The sequence below is a fragment of the Thrips palmi genome, unplaced genomic scaffold (assembly GCF_012932325.1).
Source record: "Thrips palmi isolate BJ-2018 unplaced genomic scaffold, TpBJ-2018v1 HiC_scaffold_18, whole genome shotgun sequence".
NCBI lineage: Eukaryota > Metazoa > Arthropoda > Insecta > Thysanoptera > Thripidae > Thrips > Thrips palmi.
The window spans coordinates 19403830-19426164 of NW_023144627.1; the positions used below are offsets into that span (position 1 = coordinate 19403830).

The following is a 22335-nucleotide window of genomic DNA, read 5'->3' on the forward strand; positions in this document are numbered from 1 at the left end:
AAACTTTCAAGAAAAGAAAGATAGCGGATAGACGTCTGTGGGTTGGAGGGTGGACAATGACGACTCTGTTGAGGGCATAAATAAATCGCATTTATTGTCGCGCCTTTTGTCGGCTGCTCGCGGACACAGAGTCTCCAAGAGTCTTTTCACCGCGCGGAGTAGAATGGTGCTTCCTTGCCATCCCGCAGAGCAGCCAGTCCCACTGCCGAGCGCGGGGCTCGCTCTCGTCCTCGGCGAGGAAACGCACACTAAGTTCACCGGGCCATGGTTAACGGCTTCGTGGTGTGGCCTTAAGTAGTTCAAAACGCCCACAGTGCACAGTGTCGATAGGGTTGCCAACCTCAGCCTGCCCTCGCAGGAGCAGGCTCAGTATATTCACAGTGTCCTGGCTGCCCCTTTCGACGTCGTGGGACTTTGGCAACACTGACGGCGTTAGCCCCAGCGCGAGCCCCGCCGCCGGGGCTGGAACATGGCGGGCAGGCCGTCGTCGGCCGCGTCCAGGAGGTCCGCCCAGTTGGTCCAGGTGTTGTTCCAGTAGGCGGGGTCGGCGCGCAGGTCGGAGGGCTCGTTGCGCGGCGGCCTGGCGGTGGCGGCCAGCGCGGCCAGCCGGGCCTCCAGGGCGGCCCGCACGTCCGGCGGCAGCAGCGGCGTGCCGTACAGGTTGCGCCGCTCGCAGGGGTCGACGGCGAGGTCGAAGACGCAGGGCGCGAGCAGCGGCCGGCACTCGGGGAAGCGGAAGCCGTCCTTCTCGACGCGCGAGGCGCCGCAACGCAGCCGGGCCGCCGCCCGCACGCCGCGAGCCACGCCGCCGTCCGCCAGCGGCAGCCCCGCCGCCTCCAGGGACCGCGCCGTCCCGCTGGACCGCGCCAGCGCCACGGAGTCCACGCCTGCGGAGGGCGGTTTCGTTAGCAGTTTGAACAAGCAGGACTCGAACCGAGCGTGTGACCCCACCAATGGATTCCTCGTTCGGAGAGCAACCCATTGGTGGGGTCACACGTTCGGTTCGAGTCCCATTTAGCGACTCTGGAGCTCGAAACGCGTCTAGAGTTTTGGCCGCCTGCACCGGCACACTCACCGGGCGCGGGCTCCTCCAGGCCGGAGTCGCCCAGCCAGGCGTCCTGGTAGCCGAGCAGCGCCGTGCCGTTCACGATCTTGTAGTCGCCGAGGCGCAGCGCGGCGTACCCGCCGGCCCCCGAGGCGCGGTAGTCCACGTTGACGAGCACCTCCTTGCGCGGCGCCCCGCTGGCGGCGGACAGCGCCTCCCACTGGTTGACGCCGTCCAGCGCGAGGCCGGGCGCGGGGGCGGCGCCGGCCGCGGCCAGCAGTGTGGGCAGCCAGTCGGTGACGTGCATGAGCTGCTGCGAAGTGCGGCGCGCGCGCTGCAGCAGCGGGGACCACACGCAGGCCGGCACGCGCACCGCGCCGTCCCAGGGCCCGCCCTTCACCTGCGGAGCGGACAACAACGAAAAGTGGAGCAAAAACAATGAAACAAAGCGGCTTGGCGGCCGCCAAGCCACGCAGTGACGTCATCGTCAGCCCACGCGCGTGTCTGACGCGGCAAATCTGGACCAACTCGCGCCAAGCTCGAGCCGCAAGTACGACAATTGTAGCCCCGCGAGAATCCGGTCAACTCGACCGTGTTTCAGTTTCTGCCTGCCTGTCTGTCTGACTGTGTGGGCGCCTGTTTTCGCTTGGATCCATCTACACTGTGTGGGCGTGCATGCCCCGTGTCCGCGTTCGTCCGAGTCCGCAAGTTGCCCTTACCCCTTTGAGCGGCCAGTTGGAGCCCTTGTTGGGGTGCAGGCCCGACGTGATGGCGCCGTTGTCCGAGGCGAACACGATCACCGAGTTGGAGAGCATGTCCTGCTCCTGGAGCGCGGCGACGACGCGGCCCACCGACTCGTCCAGCTTGGACACCATCGCTGCAAAATTCGGAAAGGAATAGAATCGCAGACCTCGAAACATTCGCCGCAGAGTGGGTCAGAAGACCGGTGGAGGCGGCCCAAACTCTAGACGCGTTTTGAGCTCCAGAGTCGCGAAACAGGTCTGGAACCGAGCGTGTGACCCCACCAATGGATTCCTCGTTCGGAGAGCAATCCATTGGTAGGGTCACGTACCGTTCGGTTCGAGTCCCATTTAGCGACTCTGGAGCTCAAAACGCGTCACGGCCATTGACCCTGAGACTCACCCGCGTACACCCGGCGCTCGGGGTCCTTGATGTGCCCGAAGGCCTTGATGGCCTCGGCCGGCGCCTGCAGCGGCGCCTCGTAGTTGCCGGCGTGCGGCGCGAGGTGCGCCAGGTACAGGAACAGCGGCGGCGCGCGGTCGCCGACGGGGTGGTCCCGGATCACGCGCACCGCCTCGTCCGTGAACAGGTCCGTGGAGTAGCCGCCCCGCGAGCCCCAGTCCACCGCCATGCCGCGCCGCATGTCGTAGCCGTCCATGTCGATGAACTGCGGGGTAGCGTAGTGGTTAGCGACGTAGTTTCTGATCACCGAGGTCGTGGGTTCAAAACCCCGCTCGCCATTGTTTTTATTTTTGTTGTTGCAATGAGGCCGCTTGGCGACTCACCGAGCCCTGCGTCTGGTGAGTGTAGTAGTCGTGGTAGCCGTTCCACAGCCCGAAGTGCGAGTGGAAGCCCCTGGCCTCGGGGGTGTAGTTGGCGCGGAAGAAGCCCAGGTGCCACTTGCCGACGGCGTGAGCGCGGTACCCGAGGCCGCGCAGGTACTGCGGCATGACGGGCACGTCCAGGGGCAGCCCCCAGGGCTCCGGCTCCAGGATGACGCCGTGCTGCATGCCGGTGTGGATGGGGTGCACCCCGGTGAGCAGCGCCGCCCGGGACGGCGTGCACATGGGCTGCGTGTAGTAGTTGTTGAGCACGATGCCGTTGTAGGCGAGCGCGTCGATGTTGGGGGTCGGGATTTGGTCGGAGCCGTGGAAGCTGACGTCATTCCAGCCCTGGAACAAGAAGAAAGGGTGGTTTATGGTGTATCGGCGAGGCTGGGCGAGGCCGGGCAAGGTCCTGGCCGCCAGACGCCCCCGCCAGCCCGCCGGCCGCTCCCCGGAGGCCTCGCAGAGGTCCTCGCAGAGGTCCTCGCCGGCGTCCGAGAAACGCGACCCCCGCCCAGCCAATAATTTTCACAACAATAATGTCAAAGCACCGGACCGTCAAATGGGGCAGGGGCGGCGCGGCGCGGCCTCCGCTTTGGCGGGAAAGTTTCCACCCAGAGGAAAGGTCGGGTTGCTGCCAGGCTGCCACGCGGCGGTAGGATTAAAAGCCCGCTCGCTCTGGACGAGCCAGCTCCGCCCGCCTGTATTTGTTTGTTTGTTCTCGTTTCATTTCAGTCGGACAACACATGCGACTTGAGTTGGCCCGAGCCGGCGGCCAGCCGTGCCGGGGCGGCCGCCGAAATTCGGCGGCTCTGTGCTACGTCATTGCGGCATCGCCATGCACCGTCAACATTCTGGACCATGTTTTGGGCGTCACTTGATGGCAGAATGAAATCATCATTAAAAATAAGTGACAAAGCTTTGCCAGTCTGCCTGGCCGAACGCCTGACCGAATTCCAAACGGTGGCACGCAGCAGTCGAAAGGTCATCCCTATTCTATCGTGGCGCGGAGACGCTCTGAGGATCTCTATTGTGGCGCGGTCGCGCGCCAGAGACTCCCAGAGACCCCCCGACGCCGCCGCCGATGCGTCACTGCTGGTGACGCGGAAGGCATCCCACGACAGCCATTTCCCCTCCGTCATTTTCCCCAAACAACAACAACAAAAATGGAAGAGAAAAAAGTGGCGCGTGTTTGAAGTATTGGCGGCGCGCGCCGCCGCGCCAAAAAAGACTGCCGCTCGTTTCGTTCGTTGTATTGTTCTAGTGGCACTGCAGACCGATTCCGAGGGAGTCGCTCCGTCTCTCTCGCACTCGCGGGGCGTCCGTATGGGAGCGAGAGAGACAGAGCGACGAAAAATCAGTCGGCAGCGCGACGCGCGAGCCCCCCGGAGGACCTTTGGAGGGGGCGGCCTAATTTATGCACGATCCACGCGATTTGTTCCCAAGCGCCGCGAACACGCCCACGCTTCAGCGGATTGAGAGTGGAAAGGGGGGGGGGGGCAGAATCGGCGCGCAGTCTGCTCGGTTTAATTAACTAAAGGGGGTCAATTCTTTTCCGCGGGGCGCTGCGAGCAACTCGAGGAGTCACCCACTTTGTCCCGCCGGAGGAGGGGCTGGTCCCCCGAGACCCTCAAACAGACGCCCTAAGATAGTAGCTCAGGAAAATGCTGCTGTCTTGGTTGATTTAGGTTAGGTTAAGGTTAGGTTTAGGATAGGTTCGGATAGGTTAGGTAAGGTTAGGTCAGTTAGGTAAGGTTAGGTCGGGTTAGGTAAGGTTAGGTCGGGTTAGGTGAGGTTAGGTAAGGTTAGGTAAGGTTGACGAACTAAAATTTTTCTCGTCATAATTTTTTGTGAGGCTCTTAATGGTACTTTTCTTTTAAAGTGAGTTAAAATAATTTTTCAAAAAGGGAACACGTTTGGAAGGAAAGTCGAGATTCGCAGAACACTTCTTGTCTCGTGTATACTTGTTCGCTGCAGAGACAAGACTCCCTAATCCGGCGGTCTTTCTCTTGCAGTGTGCCGCCGTGACGCACCAGCCGACGCCGGCTTTTCCGCCCGCTTTTCCGTCTGAGGAAATGTCCGGACGGAAAAACACGCCGACGGAGCGAATAAAAAAACATCAAGTGAAACAGACGCCTCCCAATCAGGGCTGCGGTCGGAAACACTGCGGAAAGGCGCGCGCCGCGCAGGCCCGCCAAAGTGCCAAAATCAAAGTGGCGCCTACAGTGGCGCGGCTCGGCGCTGCCAACCATCCATTACTTGCCAATTTGTCATTGTCAGTGGCGTGGCGAGGCGTAAGCCGCGGAGATGGAGCGACGGCCGCGATCAATCACAAAGCGAAGCCGCCAACAGCCCGGACGCCCCGGACGGACTGCGCGGACTCACAACGAGCAGTGTTGCCACCTAAGTGGCCGAAAAAAGGAGCCGCGACGCAACCAGTGTCGAAAGGGTTGCCAACCTCACCGAGACACAGGGGGCCACGTCCGGAAGCGCTTTGAGGCCGTTGCACAGTGGGCCAGAAGACCGGTGGAGGCGGCCAAAACCCCAGACGCGCTTTGAGCTCCAGAGTCGCTAAACAGGCCTCTAACCGAACGTGTGACCCCACCAATGGATTGCTCTCCGCACGAGAAATCCATTGGTGGGGTGACACGTTCGGTTCGAGTCCTGTTTAGCGACTCTGGAGCTCAAAGCGCGTCTTTGGCCGGCTGCGCCGCTCTTCTGGCCCACTGTGCGAGGCGGATACGGTCGGTCGGGGAAGCCCACAGGGTCGAGGGTGACGCAGGCTGACGAGGCTTGCAGCGCTTGCAGTGGCGTGGGTGGCAGGACTGCGGGATTGACAAGTCCGCCTCCGCCTCGCCCGCCTGGCTTTTCCAGCGACTTTGCGGAGACTTAGACCGACACCTCCCAAGTCCTCACTTAGCCGCTCCCTCTTCTCGGCGCCATGATCAGCCGAGCGCTGCCAGCCCTGCCAGACCTGCCTGGGGCTGCCAGCCCTGCCAGGGCGCCGGCTGGGCCATCGCCACACTGCAGAGCCTGCCGCACCGCGCCGCACCGCGCCGCACCGCCACTGTCAACAAGAAACGTCTCCGCGAGGAGAGAGAAGTTTGGAGCCGACGCGCAAAGAAACACGAAACACTGCGGCAGCGCGGCAGCGGCACTCTCCCTCCAACCCCAACCTGGCCCTGGCCTCGGCCCTGGCCCTGCCGTGCCACTACTTTCGGGGATTTTAACTTTGACCCGAAAAGTCGACACTTCTTTGGAGAGGATTCCGGCGCCGCGGTCGGCTTGTGTGGCCCGTCGGCTCCGCGGGCCTGGTGGAAGAAAGGCGGCGCGGGCGGAGGCGGCCAAAAGTCGAGACGCGTTTCGAGCTCCAGAGTCGCTAAACGGGACTCGAACCGAGCGTGTGACCCCACCAATGGATTCCTCGTTCGGAGAGCAATCCATTGGTGGGGTCACACGTTCGGTTCGAGTCCCATTTAGTGACTCTGGAGCTCAAAACGCGTCCGGAGTTTGACCGCCTTCACCGGTCTTCTGGCCCACTGTGCGTCGACGCGCAGCCCGCTCCAACACAAACACACGTCCCGTGAATGCTGAGCTCGCCACGGGGAGGTGAGTCGTAACCCGACCCTCGGGATTAGTGTTATGGTGCTTGAATCCTGGAGGGGCTCTCTCCCTCTGTCTCTCCCTGTCTCTCTCTCTGCCTCTCTGTCTCTCTCTCTCTCTCTCTCTCTCTCTCTCTCTCTCTCTCTCTCTCTCTCTCTCTCTCTCTCTCTGCTTCTTTGTCTCTCCCTGTCTCTCTCTCTGCCTCTCTGTCTCTCCTGGCTCTGATCAGTGCCGGCGGCGCTAAACACGCCAAGTTCGGAGCGTGTGGTGGCCCACTGGTAGGCGGTGGGCGGGTTAGTGCAGTGCAGGACCGCCAGCTCCCACGCCGTTGGCCTATCGGCAGTGCGTTCGAGGATAGCTGCCCCCGCTGAGGCATTGTTGAACCAGCTTCCGACCAGGATTCCTCGTTCGGAGAGCAGTCTATTGGTGGGGTCACACGTTCGGTTCGAGTGCCGTTTAGCGACTATGGAGCTCAAAACGCGTCTGGAGCTTCGGGCGCCTCCACCGGTCTTCTGGCAAATCCACAGTGCGGCCGCTGCATGGTGTGTCTCCCGCATTCCGCGGCGAGTCGTCGGGAAAAGTCTTATTGGGTAATAGTTTCTGCAGCGGTTTACTCAACTAATGGCGGCCGGCGCAACGTCCTGCACTCGAAACGCACTGCCGAACAAACAGCAGCGCACTGACGCAACGACCGGGCTGGCGAACGCACGGTCACGGTGAACGCCTGGCCGAGCAGCGGCGGTCCGATTCGCCGAAACTCGCCCTCGGCCATTCCGCCTTTCCGATTTCACGAGCCGAATTACGGAATGGGGATGTAGGTACACTGTTGTAGCGGCGAGCGGCAGAAACGGGGCGTCTTTGTGCGGGTGCGGCATCGGGAAGGGACGGACTCAAGTGTGTGCGTGGATGTATGCACACAACCACACACACACACACACACACACAGCCATGACCCTGCCTGGTGGAAAGGGAAGGCCTTCGCCAATATCTATGGCGCCCGCGGAGACGTGACATTTTCTTGCCATGCCACATCGAGAGAGAGAGAGAGAGAGAGAGGGAAAGAGAGAGAGAGAGAGAGAGAGAGGGAGAGAGAGAGAGAGAGAGAGAGAGAGAGAGAGAGAGAGAGAGAGAGGGAGAGAGAGAGGGAGAGAGAGAGAGAGGGAGAGAGAGAGAGAGAGAGAGAGAGAGAGAGAGAGAGAGAGAGGGAGAGAGAGAGAGAGAGAGACGCGCCCCTGACACACAGGGATCAACGGCTCCACACACCGCCTGCCTGCTTGATTCGTCCCACAGAACAGCCTCATTGGTCCCACTCACACGCACACACACACGCACACAGTCGAATGGCGCAGTCAGCCTGAGGTGTCTAGCCTCGGGGGCCGTCGTCGGGGACTCGGGGGGTGTCTCGCTGAGCGACGCCGGGGCCCCACTTGAGTCAGATTAAACCTCCCCGTGCGCTAGATCAGTGGGAACAAGCCCAAGCAACAGCGCCCCCGCCAGGCAAGGCCAGGACCCGCCCTCCGAGCCTCCGCCTCCACATCCAACGAGTTGGAACGGTTGGAACAATTTTCCGGTCGTTGGCCGCGCAATTTACACAGCCGGTGGAAACTCCTTCCAGGGCTTGTTTTAAAGACGCGGCGAAAAGACTGTCTCGCTGTAGCCGAAGTGCCACCGCCCGCGCAAATGCGCGCAACGTGAAAAGGTCTCCAGGCTTTTCTGGTTTTGAAGATTTTCCAGGTTTTCCGCTTTGGCGCCGGCCCAGGGACGCCCCGCCATGTGCGTGGCAGAGGCGTTACACCTCCACACAGTGGGCCAGAAGACCGGCCAAAACTCTAAACGCCTGAGCTCCAGAGTCGCTAAATGGGACTCAAACCGAACGTGTGGCCCCACCAATAGATTGCTCTCCGAACGAGGAATCCATTTGTGGGGTCACACGTTCGGTTCGAGTCCCATTTAGCGACTCTGGAGCTCAAAACGGGTTTTGAGTTTTGGCCGCCTCCACCGGCCTTCTGGCCCACTGCGCGCCACGCCCACGGCGGCGTCTGTCTCTCTCGCACGCGCGTGGACCGGCCGCACCGGGCCGTAAGTGCGAGAGAGAGAGACAGAGTCGCGCCCACGTAACCTATGACCTAATCTCTCCACCATCTCCCCCGGGAACGCCGGGGCGGCGGCCGAGGCCAGCCAAGCCAAATGCGATCGGATTCGCCATTATTTCCCGACACCCAACCTTAGAACCAATTTTTATATTTTTTTTTAGACGCGCGCCGTTTTGCAGATACAGCACGCGAACGGCGACGCGCACCGTGTTTCGTTTCACCGGTTCGCGTGGGATTCCAATTTATGTCCGTTCGACCGCTCGCCGGCGAAGCTGGAAACTATTTCATTCGCCGCGAAGCTCCACGAAGCTCCGCGAAGCGCTGGGCTGCCGTGCAAAGCCTGCCTAAAGGTTAAAAGGCGGGGCGTACCGAACAGTTCGCGCCGGATCAGAAAAGTCTGGGTGAGAGGGTGAATTGTGTGCCCACGCACACATGCACCAGACGCGCACACTCACACACACACACACACACTCACACACACACACACACACACACACTCACACACACTCACACACACACACACACACACTCAACACACACACACGGCCGGTGGGGCGGGGCTTAGCACTTTCACATACGTTGTAGGCGGTGTCCACCGCAGACAGCACCCGACCCGACTGGACTGGAAGTCCACCAACAGCAACAACAACAACATCGTTTTTCCATTTGACAAGGAGGACCGAGGGTGCGGTTGGCTCCAACTGTCCCTATCAGGGCCGCGGTTGGCGCGTTTCATAAAACGTCGTCGGTCAATTTCTTCCAAAATTCAGTGATTCAATGGCAACTCAACACTATTTTTAGGCACGAAGTAGCCTTATAGTATACCCAGGACTCAGCCGGCTCGAGATTTGATTTGTGTGGCCCTTTATGCATTTCGGAAGTTTTCTATACGATTTTAATGAGATTTTGCAGACTAGTAGAACTTTGAACGCTGATTCTGATGTTGAAATCTGGTCAAAAATTTGGTGGCCAATTTTGAGAAATTTGCTGTCAAAATCGCCGTTTCCATGGCAAAACTCGACTCGTCAAAGGAAAAAAAAGGGAGTGGGGGGAGCCGAGCCGGGGCGGACCAATAGCGGAGCTTCTTTTTGGGTCTGTACAGCTTACTCCAAAAGCTGAAAAAGCAACGTTCGAAATGAAAAATTTCTTTGACTGCAGGTAGACAAGATGCAACAATAGAATTGGTGCCGGTTCGAACGCAGTTTTTCGGGTAGAACTATCCAATAATACTTCTTGATTGGAGTGTTTTTGGACATGCGCAGTGTTGTTGTTGTGATTCAGTTAGCACTAGGACCACTTCGCTCCACCTCGCGACTTGCAGTGCTCATGTTCCTCGAACAAGACTCACCCGCGTTTCGAAACCATCCCTCCCGAGTTTATGAAGTTTGTCAAACCAACCGTCGTGGTGTTGATACGTTGTAAGGGAGAACTATTACACAGAATTGAAGAAAACATGACTAGAGAACCATAGCCTTTTGAAACAAGCCAAACAATTCAACGTCCACAACAATGGAGGGGCAGTTTTAATGCGCGACTGCTGGCGCTTTCAGCTTCGCGATTTTCGCAAGGGCGCAGACGCCGAGAAAATAGTTGCCAACCCGAGAAAATTAATTTACTGACTTCTTTCTGCTAAGAACATTTTAATCATGATGGACTTCAAAGATGTTCCATTGTCAGAACACTGCGGAATACATTAGCATTGGAATTTTTTGAATTTTCCAGCATTTTGATTTCTATTTATTGTCAAGTTTAAATTTCGACGGATGGCACATCGACCACATTGGTACCACTGCCATTGGTAGTCCCCTGAGCCACAACTTCACAACACCACTTCTTTTCTTTCTCCACACTCTTACACAATAATCAAATTGACTTCGTGACTCCTAGGATTTCTTGAAATCGTATTTTTTTTTTAAATTTTACTGATTTTTTTTTCAGGTTAATTTTTAAATATTATTCACTGGGATTTATTTTTCTCTCTCGCTTCTCGGACGTCCTTTGCGTCAGAGCGGTCATTAGGTGACTCAGGGTATAGGCCCCGCCCCGCCCCGTCCCCCGCGGGGCCACTCTCCACGGCTTTGGGGTACTGACCGGCCGGCCGCTGACGTGGGAAGGTGCTCGGACGGTATCACTGAGCCGCAGACTGATTCCGAGAGTCGTCGCTCTGTCTCTCTCGCACCTACACGGGCCGCCCCACGAGTGCGAGAGAGACAAGGCGCCGCTCAGAATCAGTGTGCCGGACTAGTCTAATGGTCCGCGATGGACGTCATTCGTGCCGTTTGCTGTCTGTCTGTCTCTCTCTACTACACCCCCGCCGGCGCGTTCGCTGTCTGTCTGCCTGTCTGTCTCTGTCGCCCCCGAACCCCCCGCCGGCGGAGCGCCCCCGAACGTGACCCGAGCGAAAACCGAAGAGCCGCGGGGGCCGGACAGGTCGGACAGAGCGCCGGAAGCCCCCGACCAGTCCGAGGCCCCGCGGCCCCCCGGGGGGGTCCACAGTGGGCCAGAAGACCGGTGGAGGCGGCTGAAACTCTAGACGCGTTTTGAGCTCCAGAGTCGCTAAATGGGACGCGAGCCGAACGTGTGACCCCACCAATGGACTGCTCTCCTAACGAGGAATCCATTGGTAGGGTCACACGTTCGGTTCGAGTCCCATTTAGCGACTCTGGAGCTCAAAACGCGTCCAGAATTTTGGCCGCCTCCACCGGTCTTCTGGCCCACTGTGGGTCCCCGCCCCGGGGCTATGGGGTGACTGGGCTGGACTCGGCGTTGTGCAAGACGCCGTGCATGTGAACACACGGGCACGCTCCAAAAGGCACGCTTTCAGACCGCAAAATCGACCAACAAGATGACTCGGCAAAATTGTCGCTCGGGACGGCAGCCTGTCATCTCTGCAAACAGTCGATCAGACATTACACGGTCTGGACTGTTTTACGGGACAGAGTCGTAGCAGTACAATCAAAATAAATTTTTAGATAAGAAAAAGCAGTACCAGAATAAAATTGTCACTATTTTCACAGCGTTAGTTTAACTTGAATTTTTGTATTGACGCGTCAGTTTTGTGCTGGAGAAACACGGACGTGGTCGCGTCTGTCTAAGTACACACGCCTACGCCCCCGCAGCCCCACGGCGGGCGGCCGGTTCCGAAATTGCCCGCCTGATCAAGTATTCAGCGGGGCGGCCTACAGTGGGCCAGAAGACCGGTGGGGGCGGCCAAAACTCTCGACCGCCTGGCGCGGTCCGGCGGCGTCGTTGACGGGCACTCACCAGGTCGTCAGCCAGGATGATGACGATGTGGGGCCGGCCGGGCGCCGCGCCGACGGCCGCCACCCCCAGCAGGGCCACCAGGGCCACCAGGGCCAGCAGCACCAGCTGCAGCGTCACCGCCATCACGAAGCAGGCCGAGCAGAACGGACGGACCGCCCACGCCGCGCACCACTAGTCCTGGACCGTCCTCCACTAGGCGTGTCACTTCGCCCGTCACTCGACCCGTCACTCGGCCCGTCACTCCACGCCGTGCCTGTCACTCGTGCTCGGCGCCGTCATGGCTGTCGTCCGGATCCACCTCGACGACGTGGAGGCTGAGTGGCAGGCTGCCCAACCAACCCAACCACGCCGAACAGAACCCGCGATCTGAAGGCGGGACGACTTCCGAACCACGGCGCCTACCTCGGCTACCATCCCGCATTCCCACCGCCACTACCACCACCACCACGCCGCCACCACGCCGCCACCACGCCGCCACCACGCCGCCACCACGCCGCCGGCTCGCGGGAGGCGCGGGTCTCTCTGTGTCTGCGTAACTCACCGGCAGCCGCGCTCAGTTACCTCCCTTTCGCCGCCAGGGGCGGGGCGGGGGTGGGGCGGGCACTCCCCGCGCACCACGCCGACAGACACACACACACACACACACACACACACACACACACACACACACACACACACACACATTACGCAAGCGGCATCGTGGGGCGGCCGCAGCGTCAGCGGGAAACACCGTATGATGCACTCGGCTCGCGCCACCGCGACGAGAAGGCCTCGACCCAGACCACGGCGTCGAGGGGGTGCTTCGGGTGCTTCGTGATCGCCGACACGCGCCTCGGGGCCGCACAGTGGGCTAGAAGACCGGTGGAGGCAGCCAAAACTCGAGACGCGTTTCGAGCTCCAGAGTCGCTGTATGGGACTCGAACCGAATGGATTGCTCTCCGAACGAGGAATCCATTGTTGGGGTCACACGTTCGGTTCGAGTCCCATCTAGCGACTCTGGAGCTCAAAACGCGTCTGGAGTTTTGGCCGCCTCCACCGGTCTTCTGGCCCACTGTGGGACGCGCCCCTCCTCCCCAGCCAGCCGTCTATCTGTATGGTTCGCCAATATTGTATTAAATCAAAACCGCCCCGATGAAAAGATTTTGTAAAGTAAACTGTCTGGCTGCCGCTTGTCAGGCTGGTTTCTCTGTCAATCTCGCGGGGCGTGAGGGGCGCGAGGGCGTGCCGCCCCGCGCCAAAGCCACCCCGCCGGGGGAGGGGGGAGGGGGAAGACTTCAATGAGATACGGCCGTGGATCCGGAGACTGAAAGACTGGCGCCGGATATTGGCTGTATATGGCGAGAAAGTCGTGGGAGCGGATCGGCGAGTGGTAGTGTGTGCCGCCTTTGCAGTGGATGCGAGTGAGACGGACAATCAAATGAGAACGAGACTGGAGCGCGCGAGGCGCGAGGCAGCAGGGCGAGGCGAGGGCGGCCCGACGGCACTGCACGGCGTGGAATCCACAGTGGATTTGCCGGAAGACCGGCGGAGGCGGCCAAAACTCTAAACGCGTTTTGAGCTCCAGAGTCGCCAAATGGGACTCCAACCGAACGTGTGACCCCACCAATGGATTGCTCTCCGGACGAGGAATCCATTGGTGGGGTCTCACGTTCGGTTCGAGTCCCACATAGCGACTCTGGAGCTCGAAACGTGTCTAGAGTTTTGGCCGCCTCCACCGGTCTTCTGGCGCACTGTGCCGCGACACGTCGTGAGAATTCTCCCCTACTCGGGAGCGAGGCGGGAGCGCGGGGCGCGAAACGCGGCGAAACGGCTTCGACACTCGATGGCGCACGTCACACCGATCGCACATCGCGTCGCGCCGTCGCGCCATCGCAGCCATCACACCGATAGCGGCCAAACGGGCGGAAAAACGGCCAAGCCAGGCCAAGCCAGGCCAAGCAGTGTGCAGCAGCCGAAGAAGTCGGGCCATGAATGGCGTTGACGGCCCACCGCTAGTGTGTGTGTTTTTTGGGGGGCTCTGCGACGTGAGGCGAAAAAATCGTCCTTGACTGTTTGGACGCTGGCAGCATGGGCCGATATCTTCGTCGTTACGTGGGGGAAAAGTAGGCAGACACTGCGCGGAAAGTAAACGTAAACATTGACGACGCCTAGTTTTTAGCTCCCAGAGTCACTAAATGGGACTCGAACCGAACGTGTGACCCCACCAATGGATTGCTCTCCGAACGAGGAATCCATTGGTGGGGTCACACGTTCGGTTCGAGTCCTGCTTAGCGACTCTGCAGCTCGAAACGCGTCCAGAGTTTCGGCCGCCTCCACCGGTTTTCTGGCGAATCCACTGAGCGGGAACAGTGGCCGCGCCGATTTTTGCCGCTGAGACTCCAACATTTTTCCGTGTCGCGCTTTCGCGACGCGGATCGCACGTATTGCCGGGTCAGCACCGGAGCGCCGCGCGCCCTGTCAGCGGGCGGAGCAGGTTGCCAACTTGCCGCCTACACGGCTTGGCGGAGATGGCAACCCGTGCGACGCGGCGCTGCGTGGCGCAGCGACCGTCGAAGGCGATGGGACACGCTGGGATGGCTGTTGGAACCGACAGCCTGCCCTGGGCCCAAGCCGCTCCACAGGCACTGCTCTGCACTGCTCCACATAGCGCCTGTCATGCAGCGGGTAGGCAGTACGATCCTTGGCGCGCACGCCGGGCCGCCGGCATTGCCTACCGCACAGGCGCTCCGCCGCGCCGCACAGTGGGCCAGAAGACCGGTGGAGGCGGCCAAAACTCTAGACGCATCTTTTCCGGAGTCGTCAAACAGGACTCGAACCGAACCTGTGACCCCACCAATGGATTCCTCGTTCGGAGAGCAATCCATTGGTGGGGTCACACGTTCGGTTCGAGTCCCAGCGAAAACCGCGTCTAGAGTTTCGGCCGCCTCCACCGGTCTTCTGGCAAACCCACTGTGGCCCGGCCGCCGGCAGTGTTGCAGGAGAAGAAGGCAAAAAAATTAGATGTCCGCAGAAAAAGTGAGTATGATTTTGTTCTTGAAAAAAAAAAAAAAACTAGTGTGCCTCCACGGCCTCCAGCATGCGGGCCCGGCCTGGGCTTCCAGCCGCCTCCAGCTCCAGCCGAGAGCGATGCCTCTATGTAAATGTGCCGCGCATGGCCAAGGCAGGACCGCGGCAAAATTCATGACTCACTTATTATGCATTGCTGCGCCGTTCTGCGCCGCTCTTCCACGCGCGGCCCGTATGCAGTGCCTTACAGTGCGGGTGCTCGTCAGCTTTCGTCTCCACAGTGGGTTAGAAGACCGGTGGAGGCGGCCCACCAATGGATTTCTCTCCGAACGAGGAATCTATTGGTGGGGTCACACGTTCGGTTCGAGTCCTGTCTAGCGACTCTGGAGCTCAAAACGCGTCTAGAGTTTTGGCCGCCTCCACCGGTCTTCTGGCCCACTGTGCAACCCTTTCGACGCTGCTGGTGCATCGTGGGGACGTTTGCCTATTTCTGCTCGCAGCGTTTGGCGCTCCTCGGCCGTGCAAGTGCTGCCTTGTCTTCCTGTTGGCCCTCGAGAGCGATTACGAGCGAGTGTGGGCGGGCGGGCGCTCCCCCCCCCCCCCTCTCCCTCCGACGAGGCCCGTGTGGCCCCGTCCCGAACGGGGTTCGCACGCCCCCGCACCCCCACGCCACGCTACGCCACGCTTTTGTTCTGGCCCGTCCAGTCCAGTCCGAATCCAGGGACCTGGTTCTTGAGTCCCGCCCAATCCATGAAAAACCTCAAAAACACAAGCGATACGGTTTTTCTTTGTGTCCCAACAACGTGAAAAAGTTTGAATTTGAAGTTTTGATAGTGGTGGTTCTACCACCATCCACTTACCCTCACATGCTACATGGGTATTACAGATCCATTACCCGGAGATGCATCCAGCACACTGTTCCCTCAGCAAACAAGTCGGCTATTGCAGTGATCCAGAGCCCACAGCACGGTACTCGACGCCCGGCTTCCCGGCTCTGTATAGCGAGTCGTCGTCAAAGACGCGCGCGCACACACACACACACACACACACACACACACACACCGCGTAGTCTTGAGTGCTGTAATGGCCAGCTCTCGGAAACTCTGCTGACTGAGGTGAGGTGAGGTGAGGTGAGGTGGGGTGGGGTGGCCTCCTTGCACCTGAGTGAATCTCCCTCCGTGCTGCTGCACTGCAAACGTTGAGATTCGTCTTTGAGTTTTTGGGTTTGCTGTAAACTTTTTGCTCCGAAATTTGGTGACGGCGGTCTCATCAAGGCGGCGCTAGTTGTGGCGCCCAAGCGGAGGCGATTGTTTTGAAGCTGGCCAAGTGCAGTAAGTAGGCCGCGTGCGCCGGTCTGCTGGCCCACTGTGCGGCGGCGGAGGGCTCGGGGCCCGCGCCTAAGAAGGCGTCCGCAAAAGGCGGTGCCTCCCTCATTGATTCCCCTCCCCCGACCGAGCCTGCCTGAGCTTTCCTGAGCCTGCCCGTGAATTCCAAGCAGGAGACTGAATCCGAGAGTCGGTTCCGTCGCTGTCTCTCTCGCACCCTTACGGAACGCCCCATGAGGGAGACAGCGCGACTCTCAGTGTGCTGGAGGCTTCCGAAGGCCTTGCTCCGCGCTCCGCCTTGCTCGCCCTGGATCAACCGCGCGGTCCCATGAACCCACGTATCCGGCCGAGAACGCCAACCCTTACGACAAACACTTTCTTCGTCTTTTTGTTTCCGTGCGGAGTTTACATCGGCCGCTTGCTGACGGCTTGCTGACGGTCCCCGACGCCCCGACGGTCGCCCCGACGGTCGCGGGCGGCAGACGAGAGGGACGCCTTTGTTTGGCCGGGCCCGGCTGGCTGGAGAGTCTCGGGATAAGAACGGGCAAAGCAGCCAAAGCGGCGCCGCACAGTGGGCCAGAAGGCCGGTGGAGGCGGCCAACAGTCAAGCCGCGTTTTGAGCTCCAGAGTCGCTAAATGGGACTCGAGCCGAGCGTGTGACCCCACCAATGGATTCCTCGTTCGGAGAGCAATATATTGGTGGGGTCACACGTTCGGTTCGAGTCCCATTTAGCGACTCTGGAGCTCAAAACGCGTCTAGAGTTTTGGCCGCCTCCACCGGCCTTCTGGCCCACTGTGCGCCGCAAGCCAGGCAGGCACAACGAGGCAGCCAGCCTATTAATGGGCACGTCTGCTAATTAATTAGAGCAGCACTGCGCTGCGCGCTGCGGCACGGACGGGGGGAAGGAGAGAGATGGAAGGATTTTGTGATTTTAAATATTGGCAGAGGGCGGCCCACCTGTGCGCCCACCTGACGAGCTGCCAGTGTTGCCACGCAAATAGTGCGAAAATTCCGGAAAATTCTCATTACGCGCCAGTATCGAAAGGGGTGCCAACCTCAGCTTGCCCGCTAGGCAAGGCTTTGGCCTCGAGAGGTTGCGGCCCAGGCCCCAACGCCTCCCCAAAGCGCCGAAGCCCAGAGCGGGCATCAGGAGGAAGGAGGAGGAGAGATTGAGCCGAGCAGCAGACTCGTTCCGTCGCTCTGTCTCTCTCGCGCCCTCAAGGGATGTCCCACGAGTGCGAGGGAGACAGAGCGACGAAAACGCGACTCCCGGAATCAGTCTGCAGTGTGACTGCCCGACCAACTCTTGCCACCCACGAGCTAAAAGCTGAGCACAAAGGGCGAACGAGATGCCTGGGGAACGGGGAAAGAGGGGGAGGGGGGGGCACTTGCCTCTGCTAGTTCGAGTGTTCTCATGAAGAGCAGCTTTGTTTCCCATCCATCGTCAGGAATGCTGGAAATGAAACTCTCAAACTTGTTGCGAGACGCAAAGTAGTGCGGGGACTGGTTTGTACCTTCGTGGTCGGGGTGGGGCCTTGCGACAGCCAAAGATTCACTGGAGCTTCCTCACTGTTTCATCAGTTGGCAGGTGGTCTTATTCTGTATGAATGGCAACTTTTGATGTATGAAAGGCAATATTTGTTCAGGATTGAAAACGGACAAAGATTCGATTATTATAATCATTTATTACAAAATTGAGAATAAGTTAACAGGTGTGTAACAAGTGACAAAAGTTACTAAAGAGATGAGAAGCACTACTTTCATAGAAGACAACATACGGTTTTGGACAAATGGAAAAAGTGTAACAGTTTATTTCTATAAATAAGACTCAACGTTCCACAGTGTCAATATTTAACACATTCAGAGTAAGGTCTCTGATAAAATTAACATAACTTAATAAATAAAACACACCTTGAATGTTTTCAATTAAATTGTTACTTTTTTTATTGATTTGAATATTAGCGTCAATTCTACTTACATCACAGTTTGCAAACTTAATTTATAAGATGATTGTTTTAAAAAAGTATTCAAAAACAGCATTTGTAAAATAAAATAGTGTACAGTAAACAAAAAAAAATTAACAACAAAAAAAATCCCAAGTGCTTAGAATCTTCCTCTAATGCTGTATAAACTTCTTACTTTAAATACTCAGGTCTTTCCACTTAATAAATTTTGAGAAAAACAATTGCAAAAATTCTGTGATTTATCTGTTGGTGTTGTTGGGCAGCCTATTTGGCAGAGAAATGTAAACCTTGCCACCAGTCATCTTGCTTCCATAATGACCGGCCCAAAATTGTGTGTCCTTTCCTTTGTGATGGAACAATATGCATGCCACACTCCCCTGATAATCGCTGAAAACGTGCTCCACCTGCAACAGAGACAGAGACATTGCGTTGCAGTGTGCAAATCAGGCAAATCATTCGCTCCTTCTTCATTGGTAAAGCACGTGGTGAAAGTAACAACTCACCTTTGACCATTCAGAGCCGTGATTAGTGGTTTCAAAAGCAAATGAATCAATAATTTCTAAGCTAGAATTCAGTAGTGATACTTTTAAACTGTAAATAGATCCACAGTCGAACCTCCCGGCATACCTAGGTGTATATTAAGTCATATTAGTCATCACCATCCAAAAATACAAGAGCCCGACAAAAGAAAATGAAAAAACACCACAGCTTACCATTCCTCAATATGAATGTTTGGTCGAACATTTTTCATAAATGGAATACTTAGTCCAAACTCACACAAGTTTATTAACTGTTCTGCAGAACACCAATCAAAGGATGTGGCGAAACACTTCCGAGCTCCTGCAGGGAAAGGGTCGCAGCCCACTGGTTCACTTTCTACAATCCATTTAGTCCCATTTCCACCGTATCTTGATGACCTCACACTCCAGTGCTGTAGTTGTTCTGAAAGATAAAGAAACTACAGTTAGTTCAAAATTATTTCAAACTTTCAATTCAAAAAAGATCTGCGGAACAAAAATTTTATTTTACCTTCGGCTGAACCATTTTTTAGCAGGTTCTTGTTCTTCATGTAAGGTTTCCTGCTCCAGAACAAATAAAAGTCCTGCCACTCTAGATTTTCATGTTGAAACAGGAGTATATTTGCCCCTGGAACTTCCCTACAGATCTGTAAAGAAAATTCATGATTGTAAATAACATTTGCTGCAACATACTGTACTGCATGATTGTAAAAATGAGTACCTTTTCACGAATGACAACAGTGTCAACCATATCACGCCAAGCCCTACAGACACGTCTGGCTGTCAAGGTTGGCTCGAAAAATGTCAGAATGTGAGAAACTACCTCTGGGGGCAAGAACCAGTCATTAAACACTAGTCCATTGTTGGGGTAAAGTTCTAAAACATTTGGCATTTCTGGTTCGGGCTTATCAGTCTTTCCATAAGTGGCTCCCATGATGACACTTTATCAACCTAGAAAACAAACAATCAAAATAAAACGCATCAACTTAGCAACTTGAAAGAATTTGGTAGTTGGAGTTTGATGTGTGGTGAGGTAATGGAATATTTAGTGACCTGCTCAGCAAATTTCAACTTCCTAAATCTGAAGTAGTGATCATCAGCAGATCGACTTAAATCAAAAATATATGCTTGCTTCTGGGTACACTACGTACAAGATTAGAACCTAACAGTTGTGATAGAGTAGGTTCACAATGACACGGTGACACAACCAAATGCAACAGCAGCTGCTTCTAAGGCATAGGGTTAGAAACTGAATCAGAACCAAGTCTACATGTCAGTCTGGACACACAGAGAAAACAACACGGCCGAGACGAGGCCTAATCGCCATGCAGGTCCGCCCTAACCAAGCATAAGTACTTTCCACGCGAGCTTTAAACGTTAGTCTATGACATGCAGGGATGACAGGAAGTAAATAAACAAGGAAAAGTCGGTAGGCTACTGGGCGGCGAGGCAACTACAACGACTGACATCAAACGCAGCACCTGGAATAAGACGAAGAAATGGGCCTCCGGCAATGACAGGCAGTTACATTCCCAATGAATCACAACATTCATTACCCATGCAAGCTCGCAGGACGATCAAGGCAACCGCAGTCGCAGTCTCTCTGCAGTGAAGCGAAGGCGGCAGACGACAGACGACGCAGCAGACAAAAGACTTCCGGAAATAGGTTACAGCCGCACCAACCTCAAAACTTTGCTTTGTGTTGGGTTTCATCGCATTCATACTGGTACATTTGCACGAGAGTTGTCTGAACAAAGTTAATTTGTACTACTGAGTACGAAAGAAGCGAACTTTTGTGTGGAAGGAGCTCTCTCGTAAGTTGATGCACCGAGTGTTGAGTCACTGAATGTTGGCACGACGAGTCTTCCCTAGATAAACAAAGTTTGAATCAGTCGGCGTGCGGGACTGCGGGGTCAGTTCTGGCGGGTTGCGGGAACAACGGTGCGCGGGGGAAGTCCTTCGTTCTGGACCCAGCTGTCTCGTGGACCTGCGAGTACCACCTTACGCGAGCAGGGCAGTTTGGCGAAACGAGGAGGCAAAAAATTTCCAGTTTGCACCAGCTTAGGGTGGGGTTGGCGCTCTCGCAGTACGTCATCGCACGTCGTCGGGCTGAGAACGCCTCGAGCAATTCCCCCCCCCCCCCGTTGCGTTCACCCCCTCTCCCCCTCCCCCCTCCGCCGTCAGCTCCGCCAGGTACGCGTCGAGCCCCCGCGGCCCCCACTGGAGGGCGTCCGATCGGCCACCGAGTCCGAGGTCCAAGGCCTTGCAAGCTCAGCACTGCTCAGCGCCACGCCGAGGCCGAGGCCGACGCCGGGGTCGACGCCCGGAACACCGAAACACGAGCAAGGTAACCCGACGCGACGACGGGGTGGTGTCCAGAGTGCGCCGTCAGTCCGCCGCCGCCGCCGCCATGGGCAACAGCTCCGTCCTCGTCGTCCTCCTCGCGCCGCCATGGCCACCGTCGTCGTGCCGGGGGCCGCGCTGATGCTGTCCAACATGTGGGACGCCTTCGACTGCAGCAACCTGACCACCTTCACCCGCATCTCGCTGACCGACCACTACATGGGGTACGGCGATGACATCCTGTTCCCGCCCCCCGTCATAACGTCAGCAGCTGAATTGACATTAGCGGTAGGTTTTTTTTTAATTTCCCGGAAAATTCAGTTGTGTGTGCGTGTCTTTGTGTGCGTTTGTCTCTGTGTCTGTGTGTGTTTAGATTAATATTCAATATAAACTTTCTGATGGAAATCAATTTCGTATTTTTATTCATTTCAGCTGGACTATCTGGTTGACAAGTTCAGACGCCTGCGCGAAGAGTTGCGCGATGAGTCCAACAGCCAGCTGCTCTCGCAGAAGCTTCGCCTCCTCCGGGCGTTCCCCGAACTGACGTCCCAGCTGCTCGAAGTGCCCGGCGTGCTGGGCCGCGTCATCGGCGACGTGCTCTACGTCGCCCAGTGCACCCCGGTGCAGGTCCAGCTTCGCTGGCAGGTTGAAGACTGCTACGACGCCGTGCCGGTCTACGACAACGACGGACGCCCCTGCTTCGCGGACCCCTCCTCCAGGATCCTGGTGCCGCACGCCGAGAAGATCCCCTGCCGCCGCAGCCTGGCGCCCCTCTTCAAAATGGGGCCCTATTGGACATCCTTCAATCCGTACGTCCTGCTAGAGGGAAGAAGGATGAACAAGTTGAACCTGGCGGTAGCGGCGCGCCCGCAGCTCGCCGGGATGACCGGCGAGACGATCTCCACCGACGAGCAGTCCGACTTCGTGGCCTTCATGACGGCGCCGCTGCTCCGCGCCAAGCGGGCCGACGACGCCGCGACCACGCCAGTGTCCAGGACGACGGACTTCCCCACGACGACGGACTTCCCCACGACGACCGAGAGGGCCAGGGTCGCCAGGGTGCGCGACAAAGACAGAGGCCAGCAAGCCCAGGCCGAGAGGGCCGAGAGCCGTAGACTGACGCCAACGCTGTTGGACCTGGGCCCGCTGGGCCACACCGAGGACTCCCTGCTGGCGGTGCTGGTCGTGCTGTGGCTGGCGCGGTACGCCCTGACGGTGTTGCTCAACCTGCACGCCATCTGGCGGCTCAAGGGCTGCTCCTGGGCGCTCTGTACGGCGTTCTTCCCCCCCGTCGCCAACTACGTGTTGCACCGCCACCACGGCCACCACGCCAAGCAGCGCGGCCTCGTCTACCTCTCCGGGGCCCGCGAGCCGCTCCAGCGACGCGCCGAAAACGCGTACGTCCCCTAGCAGCCCCCGCCCACCCCATAGACTTCTTATTCCACTTATTCCACCCTTAAGGTCCCCAAGACTGAAGATAGGCCGTCGGAGAAACATCGATCTAGTCCCATTTTGATAGGTCTGCTTTGACTTCTGAGACTATTATTGCTCTGCATTTTCGATGTTTGTGATTTTATCGGCACAATAAAGTGTCCATGTTTTCAAACC

At 57.5% G+C, this 22335-nt stretch overlaps 3 protein-coding genes across 5 annotated transcripts; 1 reads left to right on the forward strand and 2 right to left on the reverse strand.

Annotated features, from left to right (window-relative positions):
* Nucleotides 1-68: 68 nt before the first annotated feature.
* On the reverse strand, nucleotides 69-11986 carry LOC117645030 (arylsulfatase B-like). The gene is made up of 6 exons (XM_034384912.1): nucleotides 11571-11986; nucleotides 2572-2958; nucleotides 2189-2453; nucleotides 1765-1922; nucleotides 1076-1445; nucleotides 69-887 (listed from the first exon to the last, which is right to left on the reverse strand). The coding sequence occupies exons 1-6, from the start codon at nucleotides 11691-11693 to the stop codon at nucleotides 433-435; spliced, it is 1758 nt and encodes a 585-aa protein (XP_034240803.1). The 5' UTR covers nucleotides 11694-11986; the 3' UTR covers nucleotides 69-432.
* Nucleotides 11987-17814: 5828 nt separating this feature from the next.
* Nucleotides 17815-20088, reverse strand: LOC117644410 (F-box only protein 6-like). Of its 3 annotated transcripts, none has more exons than XM_034383846.1 (6): nucleotides 19941-20088; nucleotides 19106-19335; nucleotides 18896-19031; nucleotides 18580-18808; nucleotides 18370-18493; nucleotides 17815-18270 (listed from the first exon to the last, which is right to left on the reverse strand). In XM_034383846.1, exons 2-6 carry the CDS (start codon nucleotides 19316-19318, stop codon nucleotides 18106-18108), a joined length of 867 nt encoding a protein of 288 aa, XP_034239737.1. In that variant the 5' UTR covers nucleotides 19319-19335; nucleotides 19941-20088; the 3' UTR covers nucleotides 17815-18105. The 3 variants fall into 3 exon arrangements, with proteins under 3 accessions (XP_034239737.1, XP_034239738.1, XP_034239739.1); XM_034383847.1 differs by having other exon boundaries at nucleotides 19866-20019; XM_034383848.1 differs by lacking the exon at nucleotides 19941-20088 and adding an exon at nucleotides 19438-19865.
* A 676-nt stretch (nucleotides 20089-20764) lies between these two features.
* Nucleotides 20765-22333, forward strand: LOC117645140. The gene is made up of 2 exons (XM_034385109.1): nucleotides 20765-21015; nucleotides 21160-22333. The coding sequence occupies exons 1-2, from the start codon at nucleotides 20836-20838 to the stop codon at nucleotides 22135-22137; spliced, it is 1158 nt and encodes a 385-aa protein (XP_034241000.1). The 5' UTR covers nucleotides 20765-20835; the 3' UTR covers nucleotides 22138-22333.
* The last annotated feature ends 2 nt before the right edge of the window (nucleotides 22334-22335 follow it).

Bases quoted from the DNA above. Each gene is read 5' to 3' on its own strand.
- LOC117645140 (XM_034385109.1), top strand. From the start codon at position 20,836: ATGGCCACCGTCGTCGTGCCGGGGGCCGCGCTGATGCTGTCCAACATG. The intron at 21,016-21,159 runs GTAGGTTTTTTT...TATTCATTTCAG, and splicing joins CAGCTGAATTGACATTAGCG to CTGGACTATCTGGTTGACAA.
- LOC117644410 (XM_034383846.1), bottom strand. From the start codon at position 19,318: ATGGGAGCCACTTATGGAAAGACTGATAAGCCCGAACCAGAAATGCCA. The intron at 19,032-19,105 runs GTACTCATTTTT...TTTTCTTTACAG, and splicing joins CTGTTGTCATTCGTGAAAAG to ATCTGTAGGGAAGTTCCAGG. The intron at 18,809-18,895 runs GTAAAATAAAAT...TTTATCTTTCAG, and splicing joins AAAAAATGGTTCAGCCGAAG to AACAACTACAGCACTGGAGT.
- LOC117645030 (XM_034384912.1), bottom strand. From the start codon at position 11,693: ATGGCGGTGACGCTGCAGCTGGTGCTGCTGGCCCTGGTGGCCCTGGTG. The intron at 2,959-11,570 runs GTGAGTGCCCGT...TTCTTGTTCCAG, and splicing joins TCATCCTGGCTGACGACCTG to GGCTGGAATGACGTCAGCTT. The intron at 1,923-2,188 runs GTGAGTCTCAGG...CGAATTTTGCAG, and splicing joins CGAGCGCCGGGTGTACGCGG to CGATGGTGTCCAAGCTGGAC.